This window comes from Penicillium crustosum, assembly GCF_028827405.1.
Source record: "Penicillium crustosum strain IBT 35664 chromosome Unknown utg000001l_segment0_segment0, whole genome shotgun sequence".
Lineage (NCBI taxonomy): Eukaryota > Fungi > Ascomycota > Eurotiomycetes > Eurotiales > Aspergillaceae > Penicillium > Penicillium crustosum.
In genome coordinates this window covers 3738968-3764089 of record NW_026623122.1, presented here as the reverse complement: position 1 = coordinate 3764089, position 25122 = coordinate 3738968, and the positions used below count along the sequence as shown (strand labels likewise).

General features: G+C 49.7%; 10 protein-coding genes across 10 annotated transcripts; 7 read left to right on the top strand and 3 right to left on the bottom strand.

Moving 5' to 3' along the window:
- Nucleotides 1–21: 21 nt before the first annotated feature.
- N7487_001410 (small subunit rRNA maturation protein TSR1) lies at nt 22–2496 on the bottom strand (the record flags this gene model as incomplete). Its single annotated transcript, XM_056869158.1, has 2 exons — nt 22–2330; nt 2394–2496. The coding sequence occupies 2 exons, from the start codon at nt 2494–2496 to the stop codon at nt 22–24; spliced, it is 2412 nt and encodes an 803-aa protein (XP_056733942.1).
- A 312-nt stretch (nt 2497–2808) lies between these two features.
- On the top strand, nt 2809–3676 carry N7487_001409 (WD40 repeat domain-containing protein; the record flags this gene model as incomplete). The annotated part of the gene is made up of 2 exons (XM_056869157.1): nt 2809–3438; nt 3497–3676. 2 exons carry the CDS (start codon nt 2809–2811, stop codon nt 3674–3676), a joined length of 810 nt encoding a protein of 269 aa, XP_056733941.1.
- N7487_001408 (uncharacterized protein) lies at nt 3598–4461 on the top strand (the record flags this gene model as incomplete). The annotated part of the gene is made up of 1 exon (XM_056869156.1): nt 3598–4461. One exon carries the CDS (start codon nt 3598–3600, stop codon nt 4459–4461), a length of 864 nt encoding a protein of 287 aa, XP_056733940.1.
- A 334-nt stretch (nt 4462–4795) lies between these two features.
- On the bottom strand, nt 4796–5885 carry N7487_001407 (urease accessory protein UreG; the record flags this gene model as incomplete). Its single annotated transcript, XM_056869155.1, has 3 exons — nt 5706–5885; nt 5473–5571; nt 4796–5336 (listed from the first exon to the last, which is right to left on the bottom strand). Exons 1-3 carry the CDS (start codon nt 5879–5881, stop codon nt 4796–4798), a joined length of 816 nt encoding a protein of 271 aa, XP_056733939.1. The 5' UTR covers nt 5882–5885.
- A 910-nt stretch (nt 5886–6795) lies between these two features.
- N7487_001406 (LIM domain-binding protein) lies at nt 6796–9647 on the bottom strand (the record flags this gene model as incomplete). Its single annotated transcript, XM_056869154.1, has 3 exons — nt 6796–8013; nt 8072–9240; nt 9404–9647. The coding sequence occupies 3 exons, from the start codon at nt 9645–9647 to the stop codon at nt 6796–6798; spliced, it is 2631 nt and encodes an 876-aa protein (XP_056733938.1).
- Nucleotides 9648–15697: 6050 nt separating this feature from the next.
- Nucleotides 15698–17806, top strand: N7487_001405 (uncharacterized protein; the record flags this gene model as incomplete). Its single annotated transcript, XM_056869153.1, has 1 exon — nt 15698–17806. The coding sequence occupies one exon, from the start codon at nt 15698–15700 to the stop codon at nt 17804–17806; it is 2109 nt and encodes a 702-aa protein (XP_056733937.1).
- Nucleotides 17807–17859: 53 nt separating this feature from the next.
- Nucleotides 17860–18564, top strand: N7487_001404 (uncharacterized protein; the record flags this gene model as incomplete). The annotated part of the gene is made up of 1 exon (XM_056869152.1): nt 17860–18564. One exon carries the CDS (start codon nt 17860–17862, stop codon nt 18562–18564), a length of 705 nt encoding a protein of 234 aa, XP_056733936.1.
- Nucleotides 18565–19260: 696 nt separating this feature from the next.
- Nucleotides 19261–19979, top strand: N7487_001403 (uncharacterized protein; the record flags this gene model as incomplete). The annotated part of the gene is made up of 5 exons (XM_056869151.1): nt 19261–19266; nt 19316–19326; nt 19390–19641; nt 19715–19822; nt 19853–19979. The coding sequence occupies 5 exons, from the start codon at nt 19261–19263 to the stop codon at nt 19977–19979; spliced, it is 504 nt and encodes a 167-aa protein (XP_056733935.1).
- A 695-nt stretch (nt 19980–20674) lies between these two features.
- Nucleotides 20675–21892, top strand: N7487_001402 (DUF4050 domain-containing protein; the record flags this gene model as incomplete). Its single annotated transcript, XM_056869150.1, has 1 exon — nt 20675–21892. The coding sequence occupies one exon, from the start codon at nt 20675–20677 to the stop codon at nt 21890–21892; it is 1218 nt and encodes a 405-aa protein (XP_056733934.1).
- Nucleotides 21893–22824: 932 nt separating this feature from the next.
- On the top strand, nt 22825–25023 carry N7487_001401 (uncharacterized protein; the record flags this gene model as incomplete). Its single annotated transcript, XM_056869149.1, has 1 exon — nt 22825–25023. One exon carries the CDS (start codon nt 22825–22827, stop codon nt 25021–25023), a length of 2199 nt encoding a protein of 732 aa, XP_056733933.1.
- Nucleotides 25024–25122: the final 99 nt, after the last annotated feature.

Sequence of the window (25122 nt, the reverse complement as noted above, 5' to 3'; positions counted from 1 at the left end):
CGTGCTATTGATATCAACAGCCTACGCAGCAATCGCATCCAACGCCTTGGCCTTGCGAGGGAAGACGCGCTTGTACAAACTGACACCCACAGAGTCTTGCGGGTTGATCTTGGCATCGAAGGTAGCCTTGAAGTATCCGTGTGTACCCAGGCTCTCCTTGAAGTATCCACTGCGGCCACGGCGGGTCCACAATTGAAGTGCCTTGAACCACTGGATATCCTCGGCGTTGAAGAACATGTACCGGATGGTAACGACCTTCTTGTGAATCTTGTAGGGGTGACCAGTGAGAATGGCACGCTTGGCAACTACGCGCTTCTGATCGGGTGCGACAACAGTACCGGTGCCGATCAGCTCGAGTTGGTCCAGGGCAATCGGCTCCTCCTTGGCATCAGCGGTCTCCATCTCGTCGTCGCCGTCTTCCTGCTCGGCTTGCTTCTGTTTGAAGACAAGGATAGGAACTGAACCCCAGGTCATGGGTCCAATCCAGGATGCGATGGCACTACGACCAGGGTGCAAGTATCGGTCGTATTTGTGAACGTTGTTCGGCGTGTTATCAGCCGAGGAGAAGATGGGGTTGACGGCCAAGCGACGGGCACCGCACTGGACGATGAGCTGCTCCTTGGCCTTGAGGGGCTTCTCCACGCTGGAGCTCAGGGTCATGCTGACGTTGACCACAGTCTGCTTGTGCTCGTGGCGGAGCAGAGAGAAGAGCGAAACAGGCTTGGGGCTGTTGCGTAGAATGGAAGGAACTGCGCGAAGGTGAATATCAACGCGGATACCAGGGTTAACGCCGCCGGCCAAAGCCTCTCGGATGACGCGGGCCTTGGAGCCCCTGACATCAGCAAACTGCAGCAGTCGGCGCCAATCCTCAGGCTCGTAGGGACGATCCTCGGATGTTTCCCAGTGGCTGAGCTTGAGGTTCTTCAATCCACGGAATCGGGCGAGACGTTCTCTGGCAAGCACGTTGGGGTGCAATTCAATTTCATCGGGGAACTCCAAGTCCTCTTCGGCCGCGGTCTTGCGGCTGGCGCGGTAGTCGGCCAGTTCCTGGGCCTCGTCCTCTGGGGAGGGATCGAGGAACATCTCCGACTGCGGGTATTCAGTACCACCACCCTCGGTCATGGCGTCCTGGCGGTCTGGGAACACGCCATCCTCGGGTGCTCCAGCAGTATCCATCTCCATAGGCTCATCCTCATCCTCCATGTCAGATCCGGAGTCTGAGACATCTTCGAGATACCAGGCAGACTGGTAATTTGAGGTACCCTTGGGCAGCTTCTTAGGTACCGGGGGAATGTGCGAGTCGTCGTCCGAGAAGTAATGATAGTCATCCAGCAGAACACCCTTCTTCTCTGTGTCAGCCATGGAAAGCATGTCGTCATCCGCCATTTCAATTTCTTCGGGAGCAATAGCAGCCATCTCATCCTGGTCCTCAGAAGGAGTATCCAAGACCTCTGCCTCATTGGCGTCAACAGCCATTGAATCATCCCGCTTGGGCTTTGTGGTTGCTAGCGGCGCAGCTGTGATCGAATCAATCTGGAAATCGCCCCATCCAGGGAGATGAACGATACGGTCTGCCTTCAGGCCCCGCCCACGAACAACTCCGGTGATGACAACATCGTCAACCACTTCCAGGTTGGACTCTGGCCACTGAACGTTCTCAACAAACATCCAGCTGCGATCGTCACGCCAGCGGATGCCCTTGGGGGTAGCAGTGCAGATAGAACGGATAGCGTTGGAAGATTCTTGTCTCGAGTCGAGAGACATAACTTTCTCAATAGAGGGGAAGAAGTGGTTAATGAAAGACTTCAACGAAGAAGCCACCTGGGGGCGCTTCTTAGGTGGCTCAATCTTATCGAGACCTTGCACGACTGTCAACACGTTCGAGATACCCTGTCCCTGAATCGAACGCAGCAGCATCTCGCCCTCCTCATCAACCTCAACTTCAGACGACATGACCAAGATGACAAAGTCGGCCATACGGCACACATCCAGAGCGCTCATCAAGTCATACTTGGCGGGAAGGTACTGCACGCTCTGGCGGAATCGATCAATGCGCACGCGGGTAGGCCCATCGGGGGAAACATCGGTCAACACATCGACACTTTCGTTGATAGAAGCAATAGCGGCGGCGGCGTCAATATCGGCGGACAAAGGCACAATTGCGACATGACGGGGAGCACCATTCTGGCCGGCGAAGATGCTGGTGGCTTGGGATCTTTCTTGGTGCTTCAACGCCTGTCTTTGGCGGGCAGTATTACGGCGATCGAGTTTCGTCTTGAGTTGTTGGTGGGGTGTTTTACGACCGCCCCGCTCATCACTTTCGATTTTGCCTAGATTGGTATAAATGTTAAAATTATATTATTTATCATGCTTAGGCAGTTCAAAAATCATACCTTTGGCCTGGTCCTTCAAGGCGCTCTTGGAGGCATGTTTGCTCTTGTAGGGCTTGTGGGAAACCTTGGTGGTGGAGCGGTGGTGGTGCACGGCAGGCGCCATATTGGCGTTGGAGCCTTTGAATCGGAAAGGGAGGGAGTCCAGATTGAAGCGAGTCAGAGGTAACTCGACAAATATTCAATCAGAACAATTTATAACTGGTAAATATACAGAACCAAAAATGAAAGTGCCTCTGTAGAAAAAAAATGGCAACGATAAGAAATCAAAATTCGCCAGTGGAGGATAAGCGAGCGGTGAGCGCAAATCTTGGCGAAATTTTGGGCAAAACACTTTTTTTCTTTGAAGCTACGATTCTCGTCCGCCTTCTTATCTTCCAGAGTTCTTTCGTAAACGAACTCGAGAAATTGCCAGAAAATGGCCGACTCAGCCTCCAACATGGCTGTCACCAAGGGCGACCACGAAGCCAAGATGAGACTCGCAGCAGCCGAGCAAACCTACGGACGAGGCAAAGGTGCCAATGCGAAGAGTGCGCGGGACAAGAAGCTGCGCGCAAATCTCAAGAGACAGGAATTCAAGCACAAGGAGGCTATTCTTCAAGCCAAGGATGCAGAGATTTTGCTCGAACACACGGAAGGATTCCTCGAACCCGAAGGTGAACTCGAGCGAACATACAAAGTTCGCCAAGATGAGATTCGGGACAGCGTCGGAATCGAGACAGCAAAGAAGGGATTCGAATTGAAGCTTCCTGATATGGGCCCCTACCGCATGGACTACTCTCGGAACGGACGTGACCTGCTGCTGGCGGGACGGAAGGGACATGTTGCGACGATGGATTGGCGCGAGGGAAAACTGGGCTGCGAGTTACAGTTGAATGAGACTGTGCGGGATGCCCGCTGGTTGCACAACAACCAGTTCTTCGCCGTGGCGCAGAAGAAGCACACATATATCTACGACCACCAGGGAACTGAGATTCATTGTCTGAGCAAGCACCTGGAACCGCTCTTCCTGGAATTCTTGCCATATCATTTCCTCCTTGCAAGCGCTGTGAGTTTCTTCGATTATTCGACTACTGAGATCCCCAGCTAATCAGCCCTTTATGTAGCAAATGAGCGGTCACCTCAAATACACAGATACCTCAACCGGCCAGACCGTCGCTGAGCTACCTACACGGTTAGGTAAACCCACCGCTCTCGCACAGAATCCATGGAATGCCATCCTCCATGTCGGACACCAAAATGGAACCGTGACCCTTTGGTCTCCCAACTCTCAAACCCCCTCGTAAAGGCACTCGTGCACCAGGGACCTGTCCGGTCACTGGCAATGGACCGCACAGGCCACTACATGGTCTCTACAGGCCAAGACCAAAAGATGAATGTGTGGGATATCCGCATGTACCGCGAGGTGCATTCATACTCATGCTACCAGCCCGGCGCATCTGTATCGATCAGTGACCGCGGCCTGACCGCAGTTGGCTGGGGCACTCAAATGAGCGTATGGCGTGGTCTTTTCGACGCCGCGCAAGCCGACCAAGGCAAGGTGCAGAGCCCATACATGGCATGGGGCGGAGACGGCCAGCGCATCGAGAACGTACGCTGGTGCCCATACGAAGATATTCTCGGCGTAGGCCACGACCAAGGATTCGCCAGTATCATTGTTCCCGGCGCCGGTGAACCCAACTTCGACTCACTCGAAGCCAACCCTTACGAGAACGTACGACAGCGCCAGGAGCACGAGGTCCACTCGCTGCTCACCAAATTGCAGCCGGATATGATCTCGCTCGACCCCAACATCATTGGAAAGCTCGATACCGTCAGCGACAAGAAGTATCAGGAGCAGCGCAACCCGGACCAAAAGCCCGAGGATCATATGGAGAAGATCAAGAACCGCGGTCGTGGCCGCAACAGTGCTCTGCGTAAGTACCTCCGCAAGAAGGGTGGAAAGAATGTCATCGACGAGAAGCGTGTCAAGGCCGAGACGTTGCGCAAGGAGTATGCTGCTCGCACGAAGGACAAGCTCAAGCAGGAACGTCTGGATCTGGGACCGGCTTTATCCCGGTTCGCCAAATGAGATCACTGAGTTTGTTTCTTGCTTGTGTGATATCTACATCTTGTGGAGGAGTGGAGGAACCACCCAAAAAAACCTCCTCTGCTCAAAACCACCCAGATACCCAGCCCACACGCGGCTTCTGTGATATATTGGAGATTTGGCGACAGCTGCATTCCAGGCGTTCTCGGGGAATATGTTTTGTATTCGGAGGGAAAAAGCAGTTAAACGTGTGTACCATCTACTTTCAACACATTGAATATATTGAACTTCATAAATATAACCTTCCAATGGCATCGTATTCCCGTCCAAATGGTCTCGAGTTATCCAACCTAAACCTACCACCTAGGCAAGATATCTACTCATCAACACTCCCAGATCCCCTAACCGCCCCATCCTTCCACCTCTGCAAACTAACATCATAAGCCCCACTACCCTTCCAAGCACTAATAATCAAATTAACAATATGATCCATGCCCTTCCCATGCTTAACAACTGCAAAAACGGTCGGTCCCCCCTCCCTCATCTTCGCCGCATCTCTCTCCATAACAGCAAGATCCGCTCCAACAGCTTCAGCAAGATCGATCTTGTTCACAACAAGCAGATCAGACCCGGTAATTCCAGGTCCACCCTTACGAGGCACCTTATCACCACCCGCAACGTCAATCACGTAGATGATGAAATCCGCTAGCTCGCGCGAGTAGTTCGCAGCCAGGTTGTCACCCCCGGACTCGATCAGCAGCAGGTCTGTTGAGAATTGCTTCTGCAACTTTTGTAGGGCGAGGAGGTTTGCGCTGATGTCTTCGCGCACAGCGGCGTGGGGGCAGCCACCTGTTTCGATGGCGCGGATGCGGGATGGGGCGAGGGCTTTGTGGCGGGTTAGGAATTCGGCGTCTTCTCTATTTTTGGGAGGGTAGTTAGTATTGAGATTACAGATATGTGGTAGGTATAGTATGCGGACAGAAAATGTATGAGTCCTGTTGTTCTGTTTTGGATGTGGGGTGTATAGGTGGAGTTGGGGTATTTTCTCCTTACCTTGTGAAGATATCGTTCGTCACAGCGGCGATGTTATACTCGTCTCGAAGGGCGCGAGATAGCGCCAGCATCAGGGCTGTCTTGCCGGATCCTACGGGTCTATTCGGATCCAGATCCACGTTAGTCACTGGCTATGCATCTATAGGTGATGGTTTGAGGGGATATCATATGCATTGGCACGAGCCGGGTGAAATAGACGCTGATTGCAATGGAATGGGAAGTTCTATACATACCCACCAATACCAATAGTGAAGGCACGATCCTTCCAGTCTCGGCCTTCGATCAGAGGCATCTCGCGGTTGACGTAGGAGCCTGGGCCATCGAGGATATCGTGTGCATGGCCGTGGCCGTTGAAGGGGTCGTCGTGGGAGTGGTCAATTCCAGCATCGTGGGAGTGAGAGTGTGCCATTTTTTAAGTCTCCAAGGTTGGCTGATGTGCCAAATTAGAAGATGTTTGGAGAAAAGTCCAGATGAGGGGCAGTTCTATCCCTTGGGAGGCCGATGTGGGGAACTGATATGATAACGAATGCCGAGCTTCGATATTATCAATTCGCCGATGGAGTTCGCCGAGTTCGCCGCTCAGTCTGGGTTTAAGAGGGATATTTTTGTATAAATTGAGAGTTGGAAATTCATGGATGGTGGAATACCGAGGAATATGCAACGAAAGATGTCCGAAATGAGCGATTTCATAATAATACCAACCACGCTGCATATGTCGCTATAGACCCCATACTTCGACATACTTCAGTATACAGCTACGATGCATCATGATTGGAAAGCAGGTATTTATGGATTCGTCAAGTAGCGGCAGAAAGAGGATAAGCCCCGAATGGGGAGAGATGTCAAGCCAAATGGAACATAGAACACCCCAATGCACGCAGACGTAGTTCCCAAAGAAACGTAAGAGCCGGACGCCATATCATTCGCCAAACACGGATATCAATAGTTCTGCCTGTTCACAGATGGGAAAAAATGAACAGACTGCCAAGGAAAAAGCGAGCAATGGGCAAAAGCCTAAACGAAGACCAATCCAAAAGTCGTCAAATCCCAGACATGGATGGCAAGAAGGATCAAAATGAAAACCGAACGGGAAAGAAATAGAAAACATGCAAGGTCAGGCGATGATCCCGAGCCAATCAAAGAAACGCTGAAAGGAAGATAGAGTACATTAGGTCGGAGTTGAGCAGGATCGATGAGGCCTGACGCCACTTCCAAGTCAAGGGAAATGGGAGGGGGCCTCAAACACTGATTAAATCCCGTCGATTGTAAATTGAGTCGTCATGTGCCAAAAAGCAAGATAGATCTTTCAACGGGACGAAAGAACTAGATGAGGAGTAAACAAACAAGAGTGGGCGCGACATGCCTCGCCCAGGTATCCAGTCGTACGCCGGTTCCACGCCGCTTGAGATGGCGGGGAAAATGAAAGCAAGGGAAAGCAAACCAAACTCCCAACATGATCAGGCGGCGGCGCCCTTTTTGTCGCTTCGGCACCCGAGGGCTAGCCTTTACTTTCCCTGAGCCCTGTTGCGGAGCGCCGTTAGCTTCGACTCCACCACCGTCCTCGGATTCCATTTTGACGGTGCTTGCCCGGCGACGTTTGTTGCCACCTACATTTGGACTGTTGTTCACGCCAGCTGGGGACGGCTGCATTGGTGGTTGCATCCCAGGAGGACCGGCAAGGCTACTTTGGGCTGGGCTCGCATGTGCTGAACCAGTCAGATGAGGCGAGCCTTGCTGCCCGGGGAGACCAAGATGGGCCATGGCCGGTGAGGCAAACTGCGACGGAGCGCCCATGCTATGTCCCCGAACGTTTTGCATGGGTTGCATGCCAGGATTCATGCCTGGGTTCATACCCGGATTCATAGCGGGGTTCATGCCTGGGTGCATGGCTGGATTCATGCCCGGACTCATGCCTGGGTGCATCGCGGGATTCATGCCCGGATTCATGGCTGGGTTCATAGCGGGGTTCATGCTCGGACTTATGCCTGGGTTCATGCCTGGACTCATGCCCGGACTCATACCCGGATTCATGCCCGGGTTCATGCCCTGATGCATGGCTGGATTCATGGCTGGATTCATGCCCGGATTCATACCCTGATTCATGGCTGGGTTCATGGCTGGATTCATGCCTTGGTTCATGGGCATGGGAGTTGATACAAAGCCGGGGTTGGGGTTTTGAGACTGGAGAGTGTTGACAAGATTCCGCAACGCATCAGGAGGTGATAGCTGCGGGTTTGCCTGCGAAAATTGGAACAACATCTGCATCGCAGAAATGGTTTCAGCCACTTCCATGAATCCCATGACAGGGGTAGGCACGCCATTGGCAGTAACGTTGGAATCTGGCACTAATGATGCTACTTGTTTAGGCTGAGCACGTTTTGAGTTCTTCGAGACCTTCGGACTTTGCTTTTGGGAATCCGCCTCCATGGCCAACAACAAAGACCGGGGAATGAACTCGTTGTGACTGACGACATTAACATCGAGCATCTCGAGCTTGTTGTGCATATCGAAGTGCGCGCGTAACGTGCCATTGGTGAAAAGCTAAAAAGATAGGCATTAGCAAGCTGAAAAGAAGAGTATCATGTCACAAGGGATGTACCTGGCACTCATTCTTGAACCAATAAATGAATGAACATTTCGGGGCTTCCACGTAATGCCCTCCATTTTGAGATTCCCGTTCACGTGCACCTTCCACCACCATTTGAATTTGACTAATACCGCTAGTGAACTGAGTCAAATAATAACGTGCTAGTGCGGGAGTCCCGATTTCGAATTGTTTAGATCCAATCGTGTTATTCCAAACACCCTGCCGCAACACACCCACAGGGGAGTAAAAACGATCGACAAACGATTGCCAATACATAAGATCCTGGGTTTCATTGCGGGGTTGGAAGTTTCCCAGATGCTCAGCATAGGCATGAATGGTCAAAATCGCGCTATTCTTCCTTTGCTGTTGCTGCTGTTGTTGCTGCATCATAAGAGCATTCTGGTGCTGTTGTGTTTTCAACTGAACCTCCTGGGCCGTCATCTGCTGATTCTGAGGACCCGGCTGCTGGCCCTGGGCACCCTGAGGAGGTTGAGGCTGCGGACCAGGCTGTCCCTGCTGACCGGGTTGTTGAGACTGCGGCAATTGCTGCGATGGGGGATTGGGAGTTGCCTGGCCTTGAGGCGGGCCCTGCGGTTGCGGAGGCTGAGTGGATGGCGGCTGAGAGGTCTGAGAGGGTTGAGGTGTGCCGCCTCCTGGTCCGCCATGCTGTGACTGCGGAGTGGCACTTTGTTCGTGCATATTCGGGGGCTGTGCTGATGCACGCTGTGGGGTATGTTGGCCTGATTGTCCATTATTTGCCTGCTGTTGAGCATGCTGAGCCTGTTGAGCCTGCTGGGCTTGCTGGGCCTGCTGCTGGGCCTGCTGGATAGCGAAAAACTGCTGTTGCTGTTGAAGACTAGGCGGCTGGCCATGTGGCATTTGCTGCTGAAGGTGCATCATATTGACGGGTCGCATTCCAGGGTTCGCTTGCATTGCAGCCATTTGAGCAGCATTAAGACCTTGGGTACCATTGGGCATTGATACGGGGAGACCCTGTTGTTGTTGTTGCTGCTGTTGCTGTTGCTGTTGCTGCTGTTGTTGCTGCTGCTGTTGTTGTTGCTGTTGCTGTTGCTGCTGCTGGTGCTGCTGGTGCTGCTGTTGATGCTGGTGTTGGAGCATCATTCGTTGCCGCATTAATTGTTGTTGTTGGTGTTGGTGTAAGAGATGGGGATTGTTCGCGACTATAGATTAATTAGGACGTAAGTATGCGATCGAGAAAGACGGCTGGAAGAGATGCAGGTAGAGCGGGGAAAAGAAGTCACCGCAGAGAGCGCCGATCGCGTGTTCCGTAACCTCAAATCTCGCACACCATCGCGTGAAGCAATTAGGAGGTTGAATACTAACAGTTTTGTTGGAATTGGTTGTTCTGAAGCATATGCGCCTGCGCGGGATTCAGGTGGGAGAGGGCATGGGCATTTGGGCCAGGGCCACCAGGACCACCAGGACCAACTGTCCCAGCGCCCGGGGGCATGCCCCCCATCATCGGACCCGGTTGACTGACTTGGGGTCCTCCCGGCGCAGAGACACCAGGATGCATTTGCTGTACCATTCCAGCGCCGGGGTGTCCATTTGGATGTTGCGCGGCCATTGGGTGATTGGGGGAAACCCATGTTGCGGCATGCCTTGGTGGGCAGGAAATGGCTGCGTCATCATCATTGCTGAGCGACGAAGTCACCACAAATGGGGGACTTCAAAATAATCGCTCGCGATGGCGAAAATGTGGGCGAAACGTGGCGTGGAGCGCGACTGGAGTGGGAAGACAACAGGCCGCTTTTAGTGTTCGGGGATGGGCCAAGACGTAGCGAGCGACTTGAACCGGTATTCAGCAGACGCGAGGTGCTGAATTATCGATCGGGGGCCTCTTGGCCAAGTCACTCACCCGCGCAATGAATCCTTTTTTTCCTTCTGAGAAAAAGGGCTGGTCAGTGGGGAGTGATAAGAGGTGAAGATGTCGGGGATGAAGGTTCAAAGTAACGGGGCTAGGGGAGAGAGTGGAGGGGCTGGGCTCTCTCTCTCTCTCCAAACAGCCATATCTTAAGGAAACACAACTCACAAGTAGTAGTTCCTTTTTTCTTCCTAAGGAATCTGAGTATTAGGGGGCTGAAGGTATAACGCCCAAGTCAGGAATTAAGGATGATCGCCCGGTGGGAGAGAGAGAACTGGGGACGGAGGATCCGGGTCCGTAGGGTGGAGGATCTAACCGAGACGACAACGCGATTAATCCAAAGAGAAACAGGGATAGAGAGGAGGAAAGAACTATAATGAAATGGGGAAATTGTATAGATCTTAAAGTATAAGCTCCATCTTTGATTATGATTTTCTTGCCCATTTGGAGGCTTTTTTCCCTTCTCTCTCCTCTCTCCTGCGCAGAGTCGCGCTATTCCTAATTGGTAAGTCACGTGTGACTTTCGCGGCTTTTTCTTCACAACTTTTTTTTTTTTCTTTCCTTCTTCTTCATCTTCCTCTTTGTCTTTCATTCTTCTTTCCAATGGGTACACGACTGTGATGACTCTTAGGAGTCATTCACACTCTTCCCATCTACTGCAGATTGCCATCTTTGAGGCCTACAATCACTACTGTGAATTACATTTGGCTTTGTGGTTTCATGTTCCTCAGGTTTCCGGAGCTCTCTTGATGCTGATTGCACCTGACTCCTGAGGATAGCATGACCCCAATTCCAATAGTACATGCGTCTTACGATGCTTGAATCTCGCCACTAACCTGATAGAGATCAGGTGATTGCACATTGTGCTTAATGTGAGTTTTACTTCCACCTAATTCCTGCATTTGCAATATCTGTTCAAGGATGAAAAAACACTTTACTTCTTTACCCTCCAAATCGACAATGCGGAGATAATACGGACTTTCCTTCCCGGTTGGTCTGCTACTTGCCAGTATATCTTGCTGAGAACTCATATATTGCAATGCATATTTACTATGTTTTTGTTTTGAACAATTCACTAATATTGTTCTCAGTCTAGTTCCAACCACCAACCACGATACATAAAAGGATATCGCTCGTTGTAATGGCGAATTGATCAAGTGACGAAAAATTTTCGGATGTAAACTCACAGACCTGTTCTGAATGCGCAAAACCGTGTAGAGATTTCCGTTGCCTTCCTTCTGATGATCAATTCGCCATTACACCTGTGTGTTGTCTGGATATATAGTTGTGGAATACTGGAATGGATGATTTTTTTTTTTCTCTTAATACTTAATACATGTCTCCTGCAGCTTATAGTTAGCCAATTCGTACATTCGTACTCCGTACCTGAATTATGCCTGATAAACCTAAACTAAGCCACATCACAATTCGGTGAAGTCTTACAAAGTTTATAATGGCTGCCAACCCTAGGAAACCAGTTAGTAAGTGGGCCCATCTCTTAAAACCAACGCCGGTGAAATCATGTGGAGTACAGATTGAGTGCAGACTACATATGTAAAGGTAGGGGAGGTTTGAGCGGTCTCGGGGGTTTCCATTTTCCAAACTCAAGCATCTTGGTCTGCAAACCTTCCCTGGGCTCGTCTCCTTTCTCCTATAGCACTAAAAATCCAAGATTGTCTCATCATGGGGTCTGGTGCAGTACACCAAGCCTATGCGGTTATGGTCCCATTCATCCCTGCGAGGGTGTTACGACTCGGGGCACGGGATATTTGAAGTGCTCCCCCATCAGGAGCATGAGCCCCCAACAAGAACTGGGATTGTGCCAGGGAGAACTGGTTGAACATACCGCCGCTATCTGTCATTTCTAAGAGGCTCAAGTCTAGCGGCAAGCTGATAGAACAACAGGTAACAGATTCTCGCGATGTGCTCAAGGTTTGTATTTACCCTAACAAGAGTAGTCGGTTGCATCCATGACCTCTGTCATTAACGACGCTTTTATAATCTGATTTATCTGGCTCAAAATGATATGAAGGGGATATTGCATGGGAAGGTAACACCTCGATGTCTTTTTTGACATATTTTTCGACATATTTTTAGATATCTCTTTCTGTTTCTATCTATAATTGGGTGGTCCTGACGGGTCAGGGGTGGTTTGGCGGAAGAGCTGGAGCTATGGGCTTTGTATGTTGATTATAGTTATTTGGAATATGTTTCTTTTCTATTAGCAAGTATCTACCTCCTAGGTATATATTTAATCATCGTGGACATGAATTAATGCATAGCAAAACAACTGTGCAGCCTGTAATATTTCCTCATTAGCAATGAATGCGAACGAGATGAGATCATTTCAGTGCACAAGAAAAGAGAGCTTCGCACGGTCGTGAAGTATGCTCAGTATATCTTCTCGGGGTATGAATAAATGAACGGCTTTCGAGGTGTATGCAAAATCCAGACGTCGGGGTTGTAGTCAACTTGTTCCATTGAATTTTGATATTCCGAGTTTCTGGGAAATGAGACATTCGACAAAGTTAAGGCTTCTTTTGGCCAGTAATCCGAAACAACCTTTTCAAATGCGACTCAAGGGCTAGCAAGTTCCTTCCCACCCAAAAAGGGAGGGTTTTCATAAGCTGACAGCACTCTCTTCCATTGAGGGTCATCTGGGCTTTGGCCGGTGCCCAAATTGATCCACCTGGTAATGACTAGAGCCAAATCCCGTGAATTGAACTCGATTAGTTCGATATGATAATCAGTGCGGCATACTTCACAACAGTTCGAGGAAACACTGTATGTTGGGTTTATTCCACTCTCCGAATGAGCCTTGACCAAGTCGGTGATTGAATTCAGAATATCCGAATGTAATATATGTTCGCAAATCCATAAAAAGTCAAAATTAATGGACAATATTCTCGAAGGGTCAATGAGATACACCTCGTCAAGTTCTACCAACACCATGTCTTGAACGCGTAGACAAAGGCGCGGTACCCTATACGATGTTGCCGAGTCTCTCGGTAACGATGGGCCTGTGCTTGTCCCATCCACAGAGCATACACATGCCTCAATCGATACTAGCGTGTTGGTATCGCCGTATTCCTTCACCTGGGTGTATGCCAGTGCCTCAGAAGTCATACCAGACTTCAGGCTGTCGAAGGAACGGCGCATCACAATCTGCACATGTAGAAAGTAGAGATTGTAGTAACTATGAAAAAAACTTCCATGTATCGTCACTTGGAGCCCTGGCGTTGCCCACTTCATGTTTCGCACACAAGGAAGTGAGTGATCCGAGTCGAGCCGCGGGTTTGATAGCTTGTAACATTCCGACCCGTCGTATTTGTGGAGAAGAATGCAACAATATCAAATGAAATGATTCGGTAGATCACGCTCCAGTCTCTGAAGAAATGACAGCTTGCCTCTTCCTTCAGGTAATTTGATATGGCTTGTTTGACGATCAAGAGCCACAAAGGTGCGGGAGCTACACAACGCGAGACAAAAAATATCTTCAGGAATGAGAAAGTCCGATATTGACAACAAAATCTCAACCGGTAGCCGCTCTAGCAACGTCAGCCCTTTTGTCTGGGGCTGCTCCGTTATTTCAGCGTGATTTGTCACTGTTTCCTCGAGCTCTACGGCCTGGATCAGCCAAAAGTTTCTGCCAAGTGGGCTGAAAGAAATCCCATTATGGCGAGACGGGTGCTTGGCTTAGCACTACTTCCAGAGTGTGGTCAAAGACAGTTAGCGAATATCCAATCTGGCGGTTGAATACGTCGAATCAACGTGAGTGGTTTATGTTGCTTATTCTTAAACCTCAAGTAACCTAAGTAACCTAAGTAACCTAAGTAAAGGGATGAAATAGGTAAAAGTCTTGCTTAGGAGAGCTAGTGAGGTCATATAGAAATGATCCAAACCACAATAGGACGTCGGAATCTTCCAAGGTTGGAGTGCCTGGAGACTAACGTAACATCCCTATTACGGCATAGTAGTGATTTCAACCCTGGAAGGTTCCTAGGTTTCAGCATGTGCTTACATGTACATCCCTTGTGCCTACCTAGGTACCTGCCTATTTTACATACAACATCCATGGATGGACCTCGGGATGGATGTATGTATGTATACCTACATGTATGTAGTAATGTAAATTGAGTTGTCACTAGGGTTGCTGCTTGCGTTCGAATCAAAGCCTACGAGAGGGTGGACCCTCAAACATTCAAATTATGTATAAGATGGTATGATAATAGAGCTGTAACAAGATTGTGATGTAAGACCGAAGGAATGTATAGCCTACCTAGAGGTGTGCAAGTGAACAAAACGATGATAAACGGGTCCAGGTTATTACACATATGTTGCTAATAGTTCAGCCGCTGATTCGAATATGGTAAGAACCATTCAAGATGGGAAAGAACGGGAGAAGACCTAACGTGAGTGTGTTGAGTATACATATGAACTTCACGTATAACCTGCTTCAACCTTTGAATACTATGAACTATACCTATACCACCTCACTATGACCATGCGTAGCCACCAAGGCGGCACCAGATGTGGTGAAAAAAAAGAGGAGAACTCCCGGGGCCGGTACGCAAGGGCTTTGGCCAACTTGAGCAAAGACGTGGATGGCCTGAAATTGGAAGACGTTCTTTCGTCGTGGCTGTTTATAAGAAGGAAAGAAGGGGCGCACACTAATAGCGCTGATGTGTGTATATATTGTATTGTATATGGGCTATATTTTATCAAACTGGATTGACCTACATACATACCGACCAATAGGCGTAAATAACTCAACATGTAGGGAAGAAATGATGTGCACTGAAGTTTTTCTACGCTCAAAGATCCTTTCTGAGGTCTTTTTCAAAGTATACGAAGGCGATAAAAAGCATAAACTGTGCCGAGGACTTTTCTATGTAGCCTTTGGATCAAATCTAGGCGGCTAGAAGACTCCAGCCCAGGAGATCTAGTCTACATGAAGTATGGCCAACCGACACATGAAATACATGATAACATTAGTCCCCAACTAAGGTGCCGCATTGATGATGGGTGCCTCTCTCCCCAGTATGTTAGCTGTTGTTTAGGCGAAACGCCCATGGTAGCTGGGAAGGTTATGAGTGATAGTTTCAATCATCCTTTATGAAACACTTTTATATACCTAGTTATCCATGTGTCGAGTTGGTCTCCAACGTAGATAGGACTTTAGGCACGGAGGTAAACCGGTGATTTGAATACAGACTTGGTCATCTCACAGGGTACACCGTACATGTAGTGTCGTCATAGTTCAGTTCGAAGCTGGCCTTAATCCTTTAAATACAGTCCTGTCATAATCCATACTATATGGCTGGATAGATCTATATTAGAGATGTCAAACTCGTTCAATCCCTAGATGTTGTGGTCAAGAAACTGAAGATTGACTAGAAGTACCTTTTGTATGGGCTTCCCATATAAAATATACCTTTTCCCGTCAGCCGCGGTGGAGACGAAGCGGTCCTATGATTCTAGAAAGTGAACCGCACGTGGAGTGGAGAAGTACACATAAGTCTGAAAGGTTTGAGACCAATGTTCTTTTTCTATATAACACACGTAGAAAAGGTACTTAATAAAATGCCAGGAACCTAGGTTGCGGCGGCGAATGCTGTGTAGAAAATATACAATCACGTGACCTAACATTTCTCCCTCGTAGGGCCCGTAGGGACCCTGCGCCACTCGCGACTTGGTGCACATATCTACTAATCTCGGTGATATCACATAAAGCTCCGGTGACAGTGTCCCGGATGTATTCGTCAATTCAAAAAGCCCGGCTGTCGGTTGCACGCCCTTGTCGATTTGTTGCTCGCCGACGCTATTCCGCACCGCTGTCCGCGCGACGATTCCATCTGTCACGAACATGGCTCGCATCACCGTCCCAAGACCCTCACGATGCCAAGTCTACGGCGCCAGGGAATGTTGTAGAAGACCCTTCCCTCAAAACTGAGAACATCTCGGACAATGGCACGCCGGCAACATCTCCCTCCCCCGAGTTGGCCAAGCCGATCACCAAAACCTACGGATCTGCCGTACGCAGAGCGATGCGAAACAGAAAGTCCTCACAGCAGACTTCCACGTCAACGGCGACCGTCCCCGCGTGGTTCTATGAGCACAATAAGGTGTCTCACAGCAGCGAAGACCGCTCTGCGCAATCACCACAACAGGTTCAGATAACAAAGTCACGGTCAAAGGAGCTGAAGGAGGTTCAGACTGAGAGTCAAGCTTCCGGGGGAGATTCCGATCCATCTGCGTCTAGTGAACCACCCACAGTGCCGGAGAATCGGTATGCGGTGGCCGAGGAATCATGGGAAGAGTTGCGGGCCTCCGCCAAAGCAGGGTTACGGTTACCGGCTGCGAAATATGCCAAAGAGCCTTCGGTGAAGAAATCGCATCTGGCGCTGCACTATCCGGGTAGTGATGGAATACCATTCCTAGACGCGGTGGTGAAGAAGCTTGCCCATGAGTTGGGCACTGACCTGGTAACTCTTAATGCTCAGGACATTGCACAATTGTTTAGCGAGCAAGACCTTGCAGATGTCGGGGTAACATCGCCAATTCGATCACTTGGCTATGATGTATATCGGCAATCCGTCCCAAGTTCATGGTCGGAACTTGAAGACCCTGAAGGTGACGGCGAGGATGACGTGACTGAACTCGCAGGTGGTCCCCGTGGTATGCGCGGCGATATTAGCACCCCTCGGTTCATTACAATTGAGAGCAGCAAAGAGGCGGGTGATATCCCGCTTCCCAACTGGCTTGGGCTGAAAACTCTCCTGGGGGGATCGATCAATGGCCAAACGGATCCGGATCCTGGGGCCGGGGCCTCACGCAGTGGTCAGCGCGCCGAAACTCGGTGGATTCAACTTATCAACGAGCTCCTCGGTTCACCAGGTCAACCAGCACTGCCAGTCCCCATTGAAACAACAGAAATTACCGAAACGAAAGCCACCAAGGCTTTGCCAACTCGAGATGTCATTATGCATATCCAAGACTACCGTGACATTCAAAACACCCGAGAGGGGTCCAAATTTATCACACTCCTGCACAAGGTCATCCAAGATCGGAGAGCGGCAGGGTCCAAGATTCTGTTGATTGGAACTACGTCACAGGAGATCCACCACTCGCCCTCACAAGATGGTGCTGGTCTGCTACAAAATGTTCTCGATGATCAGTTCTCAAAGACCTTGTTGATTACCCCTGCCATGAGCTCGAAAGACGCCGAAAAGGTCTTCGCGGAAGACCGAAAGAAGCGCACCATGGATATCAATATTCGCCACCTGCAGAGTATGCTTCGCTTCCGATTACATGAACAGGCCCTTCCTGTAAAGGATAACATCTTGAGCGATCGTGCTTGGCCGTTGGAACCTTCAACCATCAAAGAATCAGGAATCGAGGACCGGTACTGGTCATACAATCAAGTGCATTGGATTTCTACCCTTGCACTTGGCTGCGCTGAAGCTAATGAGCCTCTCGGATTTGAGCACATCCGACGCGGACTCGAGCTCATGGATAAAAGCGACCGAGTCACCAATGAATGGCTGAAAGAGAAGTCACCTAAGCAGAAAGATTCAGAAGCAGGGCAGACCAGAGAGCAGCTGATCAGTTCTTTGCGCAAAACGTGCAATACACACGAGAAAAAGCTGCTCAACGGTGTAGTGGACGCAAAAAGTATCCGAACCACATTCAACGATGTGCATGTACCCCCTGAGACTATCGACGCCCTGAAGACCCTGACTTCCCTTTCACTCATCCGCCCCGAGGCATTCACATATGGTGTCCTCGCCACCGACAAGATTCCCGGCCTTCTCTTATACGGACCCCCGGCACCGGTAAGACGCTCCTCGCCAAGGCCGTAGCCCGCGAGAGCGGAGCAACAGTCCTCGAAGTAAGCGGGTCTGAAGTGTACGACATGTACGTGGGCGAAGGCGAGAAGAACGTGAAAGCGATCTTCACGCTCGCCAAGAAGCTCAGCCCCTGCGTTGTCTTTATCGACGAAGCAGATGCCATCTTCTGCTCACGCACCGGAGCCAGCAGCCGCACCTCCCACCGCGAACTTATTAACCAGTTTTTGCGCGAGTGGGACGGCATGAACGACCTCTCGGCATTCATAATGGTCGCCACAAACCGACCCTTCGATCTGGACGACGCTGTTCTCCGCCGTCTTCCCCGTCGTCTCCTGGTCGATCTACCAACCGAGCAAGACCGTGAAGCAGTCTTGAAAATCCACCTGAAAGAAGAACAGCTCGAGCCCTCCGTCGACCTTGCTGAACTTGCCCGACGCACGCCACTGTATTCTGGTTCCGATTTGAAGAATCTGTCGGTGGCGGCTGCACTGGCTTGTGTTCGCGAGGAGAATGACGCAGCGGCTAAGCACACTGGTGACGAGCCATATGCCTACCCGGAGCGCCGCATTCTGACTCGCGCGCATTTCGAGCGTGGAATGGAAGAAATCAGCGCTTCGATTAGTGAGGATATGTCTTCGCTATCGGCGATTCGGAAGTTCGACGAGCAGTACGGTGATCGGAAGGGTCGTCGCCAGAAGAGCCCTGGATGGGGATTCATTCCTGGTGCTAGCGGTGATGCTTCAGCTGATTCGGCGCGTGTTCGGACGTGATTTTTTTGTTTCTTGCGAGGTTTCTCGCCGGCTTGTATACTGGGTTATTTTACGTGGATTGGGGGAAATTGGGAGTTTCCCTGTGTACTTTTAGCGATATGATAGACCTGTACCATTACTCAATTGTATATACTGCCACCTGTTTCTTGGGCAATACAATTTGCATCATTTCCTATTTAGATGTTTCAAGTCGGGTTTCGTAGTGGTTTTGCATCGTAGATGTGAAGGATCTCATATCTAGCCTTGTCTATACTGGCTAACTAGTACCTAACTAGCTATATCTGCTTATAATAGATTTCTAGCTGTAAACACAGCATATTTCAGTGCTTATTGTATAAGGTCAGTTGGAGTTAATCACTTGGAATACCCTGTAGCCTTTCCAATTGGAGTTTGCCCAGTGAAGCAATGCTGATAGAGCCGCAGACAGAGACAATTTGTGTTGCACATTCGTCAGATTGTACATGACAAAGGCTTCTGTCTTTCTTTGTTCCTTTACGATATAGAAGGTCAGAGGCAGCATGTAAAGAAACACACGGAATTCTTGTAGGATGGAGACATAAGGCGAGAAAAGTAGCTAATTGCTCTCCTTCCCCCTTTACTTCCCATCCACCACAATAGAGGATTCACTCCACTCGCTCTATCTATTAGAGCTGCATTCATCCTTCTTTTACAGGGTACTAGTTACCAGACTCCAATATGTCGGTAAGTAGATCCGCTACAAGCAGTGGATACAAGTACTAACGCCTTGTAGAATCGATCGGGGTATTTCTACATTCTCAACAAACCCATTTACGAAGAACATGTCAACTAACTGATATACATCAGTATACCCGTTGCAGAGGAATGCATCTCTGCATTCAACGAGCTCCGATCAGGACCAGAAGCTACCAGACCCAAGTTCATCATCTGCAAGATCTCTGACGACAAGAAGAGCATTGTACTCGAGGAGACATCCACAGAGAAAGATTGGGACCTTTTTCGCATGAAGCTATATGAGGCAGGTGACGAAGATGGGGACCCGGCTCCACGGTATGCCATCTACGACATGGAGTATGATCTTGGGAGCGAAGGGAAGCAGTAAGACACCACTCCCATGACTTGACGAGTGCAGTGGAATGTTTTTCGCTTATATTAGTCCCTGGCTGTGTAGGACCACGACTGTTCTCATCGAATGGAGCCCTTCCTGCGCGCCTCTCAAGGTGATTTGTCTTTCAAACTCGTGTGTCCATTGGCGTGGCTATGAAGTGCTGACTGTATTGTAGATGATCTTGCTCTATCTTAACAATAGGCAGCAATTGACCACACCTTTCGATCTCAAAGTATCAATTGATGCAGACTGCGTGATGGACCTCGAATGGGCGGTTGTCGTGGAGCAGGTCCGTGAGGATGTCAGTGAGCTGGGGATGGGGAAATGATCGGCGTTGCTCAAGTACTGCGCATGAAGAGGGATTGTTTCTTTACAACAAGGTAATAAAGTTGACATGGCAGATGAGGAATTTGATATGAAATCTTGATTTTGAACTAGTCTTTAAATTGTGCTCAATTGAATTTCTTGATATGTCTCGAGGGTAAATGGGAAATTGCATGATGCCAATACCACATCTAGACCTTCATCTTAGCCAGCTTCCAAGGTTGGTATAGCGCGAGTCATTGGATGAACAGCACCACTTGGCGTTGCGCCACTCCATGTGTTGGGCTGGATAGGCGAGGCCTCTCTCTCTCTTTTTTAATTGCTTTGAATCACTTTGTGTTCCCGATTGTAAGATTATACAAGATCGGAGTTTTTAGACCAAGCAACGAGTGATTCAGAAATGCCCAAATCAAACTAGATAGATGAATGATGAAAGATGTGTATCGCAAAATGAAAAATGAAAAATGAAAACCAGAAAGTTGAGGCTATCTCCGCATCCGGGCACGTGCCATATGACATGAGTCTGATCATCCCGCCACATGACTTTACAAAAAGGCCGTTTCTTCTTTGGAATTTCCCTAATTTTGCAATCATTTTATTAGAGAACAGTGCGCGGGAAACCCTGCGGGCAGGAAAACCTTGCTTCACAGCTCCCCACTTTCTCACCCGAGCAACTCCCCACCTCCACAGATCGCGAAAATGATGGCCACCGGGTCTAGGGATGCCTCAGTTCGTGAGGCCAAAGTCTTCGTCAAGGAAGTTGTACGAAATGACTGGGATTTCGACGCTGGAGTTCCCTCCCCATGTTCCGCTGATGGCACCCTTTGCCACAACCGCGAAGTTTGCGAATGGCGAGTCCGAGAATTCGATACTCCAACCTCGGAACTCGAACCCCAGAGCTCAGATAGCGAGCAAGAATATGATCCGTCAGCCGTGCTGAAGCTCGCCCCCGGAGACGCGGGCATCGAGCGCCGCCGCAAACGCCGTCGACAAATGGATGACGAAATGGCATGGAACGAAGGGCTACGCCTATGGATGGCCAGACGCGATGCGTGGTGTGGCGCGAAGACTCGGCGGCAAATTCGGGCGGAGGAGGAAAAGCGCAAGGTGACCGGTGCACAGACGGATACAACAGATCAGTCCGATGGTGTGGAGCTGGGAGAAAATGACGCGACTTCGTCTGGGTCATCCCAATCTGCAACGCCGGCTGCCCGGGGCAGTGAGGGTATTGGCGCTTCTGATCTGGCGGTCCAGACCGAGACTTCACTTTCCATTGCGGATCGGGAGAAGAGCGAGGAGCTACAGCAACGGGTGGATATGACCTCGGGGCAACAAGAGGATCAGGAGGAAGGATTGTCTACCGCGCCAGATGAGGGGGCTAAACGGAAGGCTTCGTCAGAGACCAACATCACAGAGCCGGATCAGAAAGTTACCGCAAACGTGCCTACTCAACTCACATCCTTCCCGGCTGTCGAAGACCAGACAGAAGAGGAGAAGGTGGAAGAAGAGCTTGATGAACCACTTTGTCCCGTTGCCCCGCCTTTTATTTCAGACGAGAACCCAGTTCGCGCAACCATCAATCCTGCAATTTACCCTTCAATCTACACAAAGGTTGTCGTGCAAGGCATGACCCCCACCATCCCTGTCAACCTCGCCCATTTGACCAAAGCTATGGTTCAAGGGTGGAAATCAGACGGGCAGTGGCCGCCAAAGCCAGCCGTGACATCGATTGTCCTTGCTGATGATGCCTCTGTGCCCAAGAAAAATACAGATCGCTCCGCCGAGGAGGCGCCGCAGGGCAGGAGGAAGAATAGCATTACCAATGCTGTGAAGAAAGTGTTCCATTTTGGATCGCACCCCTTCCATCGCCGCGCCAGCCAGGATACGGGGAATGGAGCCGGGGGTCCGACGGCTTAAGTGGATCCTGCTATCTATCTTGTCGATCATAAGTAATTGCATGGCCATCAATCCAAGTGTGGGTCGGAATGACTTCAACTGGGTTGCTCTGGCTTCATCGGGCGTCTACTCTGGGGGTTTCTATTTATGTTTTCTTGCGTGTTCATAATCTGAACATGCTGGTGTTTGATCTACTTTCTAGCTCTGCGCAATGAAGAAATGATATCTGATGTGTAATTTGGTTCAATCTTACGCAGTACGGAAGTTCTGTTGGCTTCCTTCAACGTTGATAGCTTTGCTTTTGCACCCGGGTACTTCCGGAGGTCTATTCTTAGATCTCATGAAGAAGTTTAGTACTGGTATATTCTATTTTTGTGTCGTTTTTTCTCGTGACTGACAGTGTTATACCTTCTTTTAAACCGGTTCGAACTGACTTATTGTATCTCTAAAGTAACCATTTGGCGAAGGAACAGGTATATTTCAACCTCATGCCAATATGTATACGGACCAGTCTACATATGTACCGATGAGAAAGTGTATTCATGCGCGCCTAAACCAGCCAAAACAGCCGAACAAAGAATTTCCCCCTGATTTAAGCCTTGGGAAATATTGATCACTTCGGGCCTGGCCAAGCCTTGGGGCGTGCGTTCGTGGGTGTTGAGTGCGGGTTCGCCGCTATGCCGGCTTATTTCTCCCATTTTCCACCTGCCACTCCATTAGTGTCTCACTAGCTCCCCACAAAAGCCCCATAGACCTGCCTTTTTTAAGCTCGAAACTAACAAACTTGATAGATGCGTCGCTTGGAATTCCATCTTTTTGACTCGGTGGCCATGTAGCCATGCTGACACACCGGGGAGGCGATATAAGTCCTCTGGCTGCTGGAATGGATTGGGTCCTCTTCGTCGTGTCTTGTTGTGTTCCTCTTTTATACACCGCAAGTTGTGAGTGCTGTCATGATCTGGGGCTCGTTAATCCTCACACTGGCCGCTACTGCGGTGGCTTTGCCTCAACCAGACAAAAATGTCAAGTGCCCTTCGGGAGAGGAACTCGTTCGTTTGATCCGACATGAGAATGAGGGACGCTCGTTCTGCCGGGAGCTGATCCATAGCACTTGTGCTACTGTCACTCACACAACGAATGTGCATCCATGGCCGACTACTGTCAAAGTCACGCATACCATCACGGACTATCCACCCAAAGTGACGAAGACATCGACCAAGGAAGTCATCTCCACAATCATTCGTGCGGTTACCAGTACTGCAACGCAATATGCCACCTCAACTATCACTGTACCTGTGACTGTCACTGGCCACACCGCGGTGACTGTTAAAGATGTCGAGACTGCCCACTTGACTAAGGTGGACTACGAAACGACCACCCGGTCCTTTACGAGCACTTCCACGAGCACCGTCGTCCAAACTATCACTGATAACGTTGTTGCCACTATCACTGCTGTTTCGACCAAGACCGAGACCGACACCAAGACCAACACAATCACTGATTACTTCACTACACTCATCACGGAGTACATCACTCATATTGCGACTGCCTTTGCGAGCAACACATTTGTTGACGTATCGACTACTACTGCCACCAACTATCATACGGAGACCATCATGGTTTCTTTTACCGAAACTGCCACCGCGACGGTTACAGATACTATCTCCTTTACGACCACCCAAGAGGTGGATGTTACCACGACTGAAGTCCAGTTGGTTACTGCTGTCCAAACGGACATGGAAACGGCCACAAATGTGCTCCTCACAACCATGACTAACTATACAACCGCCACTCAGACCACTTTTGTGACTGATGGCACAACCGTGACCGCTGATGTTGTTGTGACGGCGCCTGCTAAGCGCTGGGAAGTTGCTCCAGAGCGACATGCCTTCCACACGCCTTCGCCCCTAAGGACAATACCCGAGCGGGATTTGAGCACTGCTTGCTCTGCTCTGCATCTTGACAAGTGCACTTCGACGATCCTCACTACCAAGATAGACGCGCAGCCCACTGTGACTAGAACTCTGACTACCCATTCTAAGGCGCACAACCCCCAAACTGCCAAGGCCACGAAAACTATCACCAAATACGTCACTCACTTCACCACCAATATTGTGCGCACTCTCTTAGCTAAGGCTGTGACTCGAACTTCTACCGCAAGCATCGTTGCGACCTCAACTATCACGGATATCTCCACAACTACTGCTACGGACACCGCGACGGTTACTGTGACGGATGACTACACTACCACTGCTATCGACGTTGTTACAGCTCTTTTCACAACTGATCTTACATCTTTGACAACGCTCGATGTCACTGCATATGAGAAAGCGGAAATTACACAGGATGTGACTGTCGATGTGACTTCCACTGCTACGACCGACATCACCACAACCCAGGGTACCACCAAGACACTCGATTTCACCGTCAGTCAGATAACCACCGCTACAGCAGATATATCCGCCATTGAAGTCGCATCCACAACAAAGACCGAGACCAAGACAGTCACAGTTTCCATCACCGAAGTAGCAACTATCACATCTACCTCCACAATATCTGCAACAGTCACCTCGCCAACAACGATCCACACCGCTGCCACAACCACCGTAGATTCACTAAGCACGGTCATCACAACCTCTACAGTCGACGTCACCGTCACTCAGACAGTCCTTACCACCACAACCACAACCCTGACATCAACAACCACCCCAGCAACTCCAACTTGCGGCGTGAACCTAGTCCAGAACCCCAACTTTTCCAACGCTGCTCTAAGCCCATGGACGTCTAGTACCAGTGGTAATGGCAAATATGCGTTCGTGTCGGGCTATGACACCACCTACGCAATCCAGCTCTATTCCAGTGCAAGCGGCTCCAGCACTTCCAAAATTATGCAGACATTCAACACTGTTGTCGGCAATACGTACAAATTCTCGAATTACTACAAAGTCATGACGGGGAACACTGCTAGCATCATGACATGCACTTATGGTGAACGTTCTTACAGTGTCAGTCTGGCCTCGTCGGTCAAGAATGTCTGGTTGGCAATGTCGACCAACTACGTTGCAACTTCGTCATCTGTTACTCTGGTTTGTGGTCTGACTTCCCCGATATCAGCCTCCATTGCCTTTACCGACTTTTCTTTTATGTGTTGATTTTCTATACATTTCTGTAATCATTTAACTTATCACTGAGCTCACCACACCACCCCGAATTTCATTTTCTACTATACTCTTATGATCCTCTCATCAATT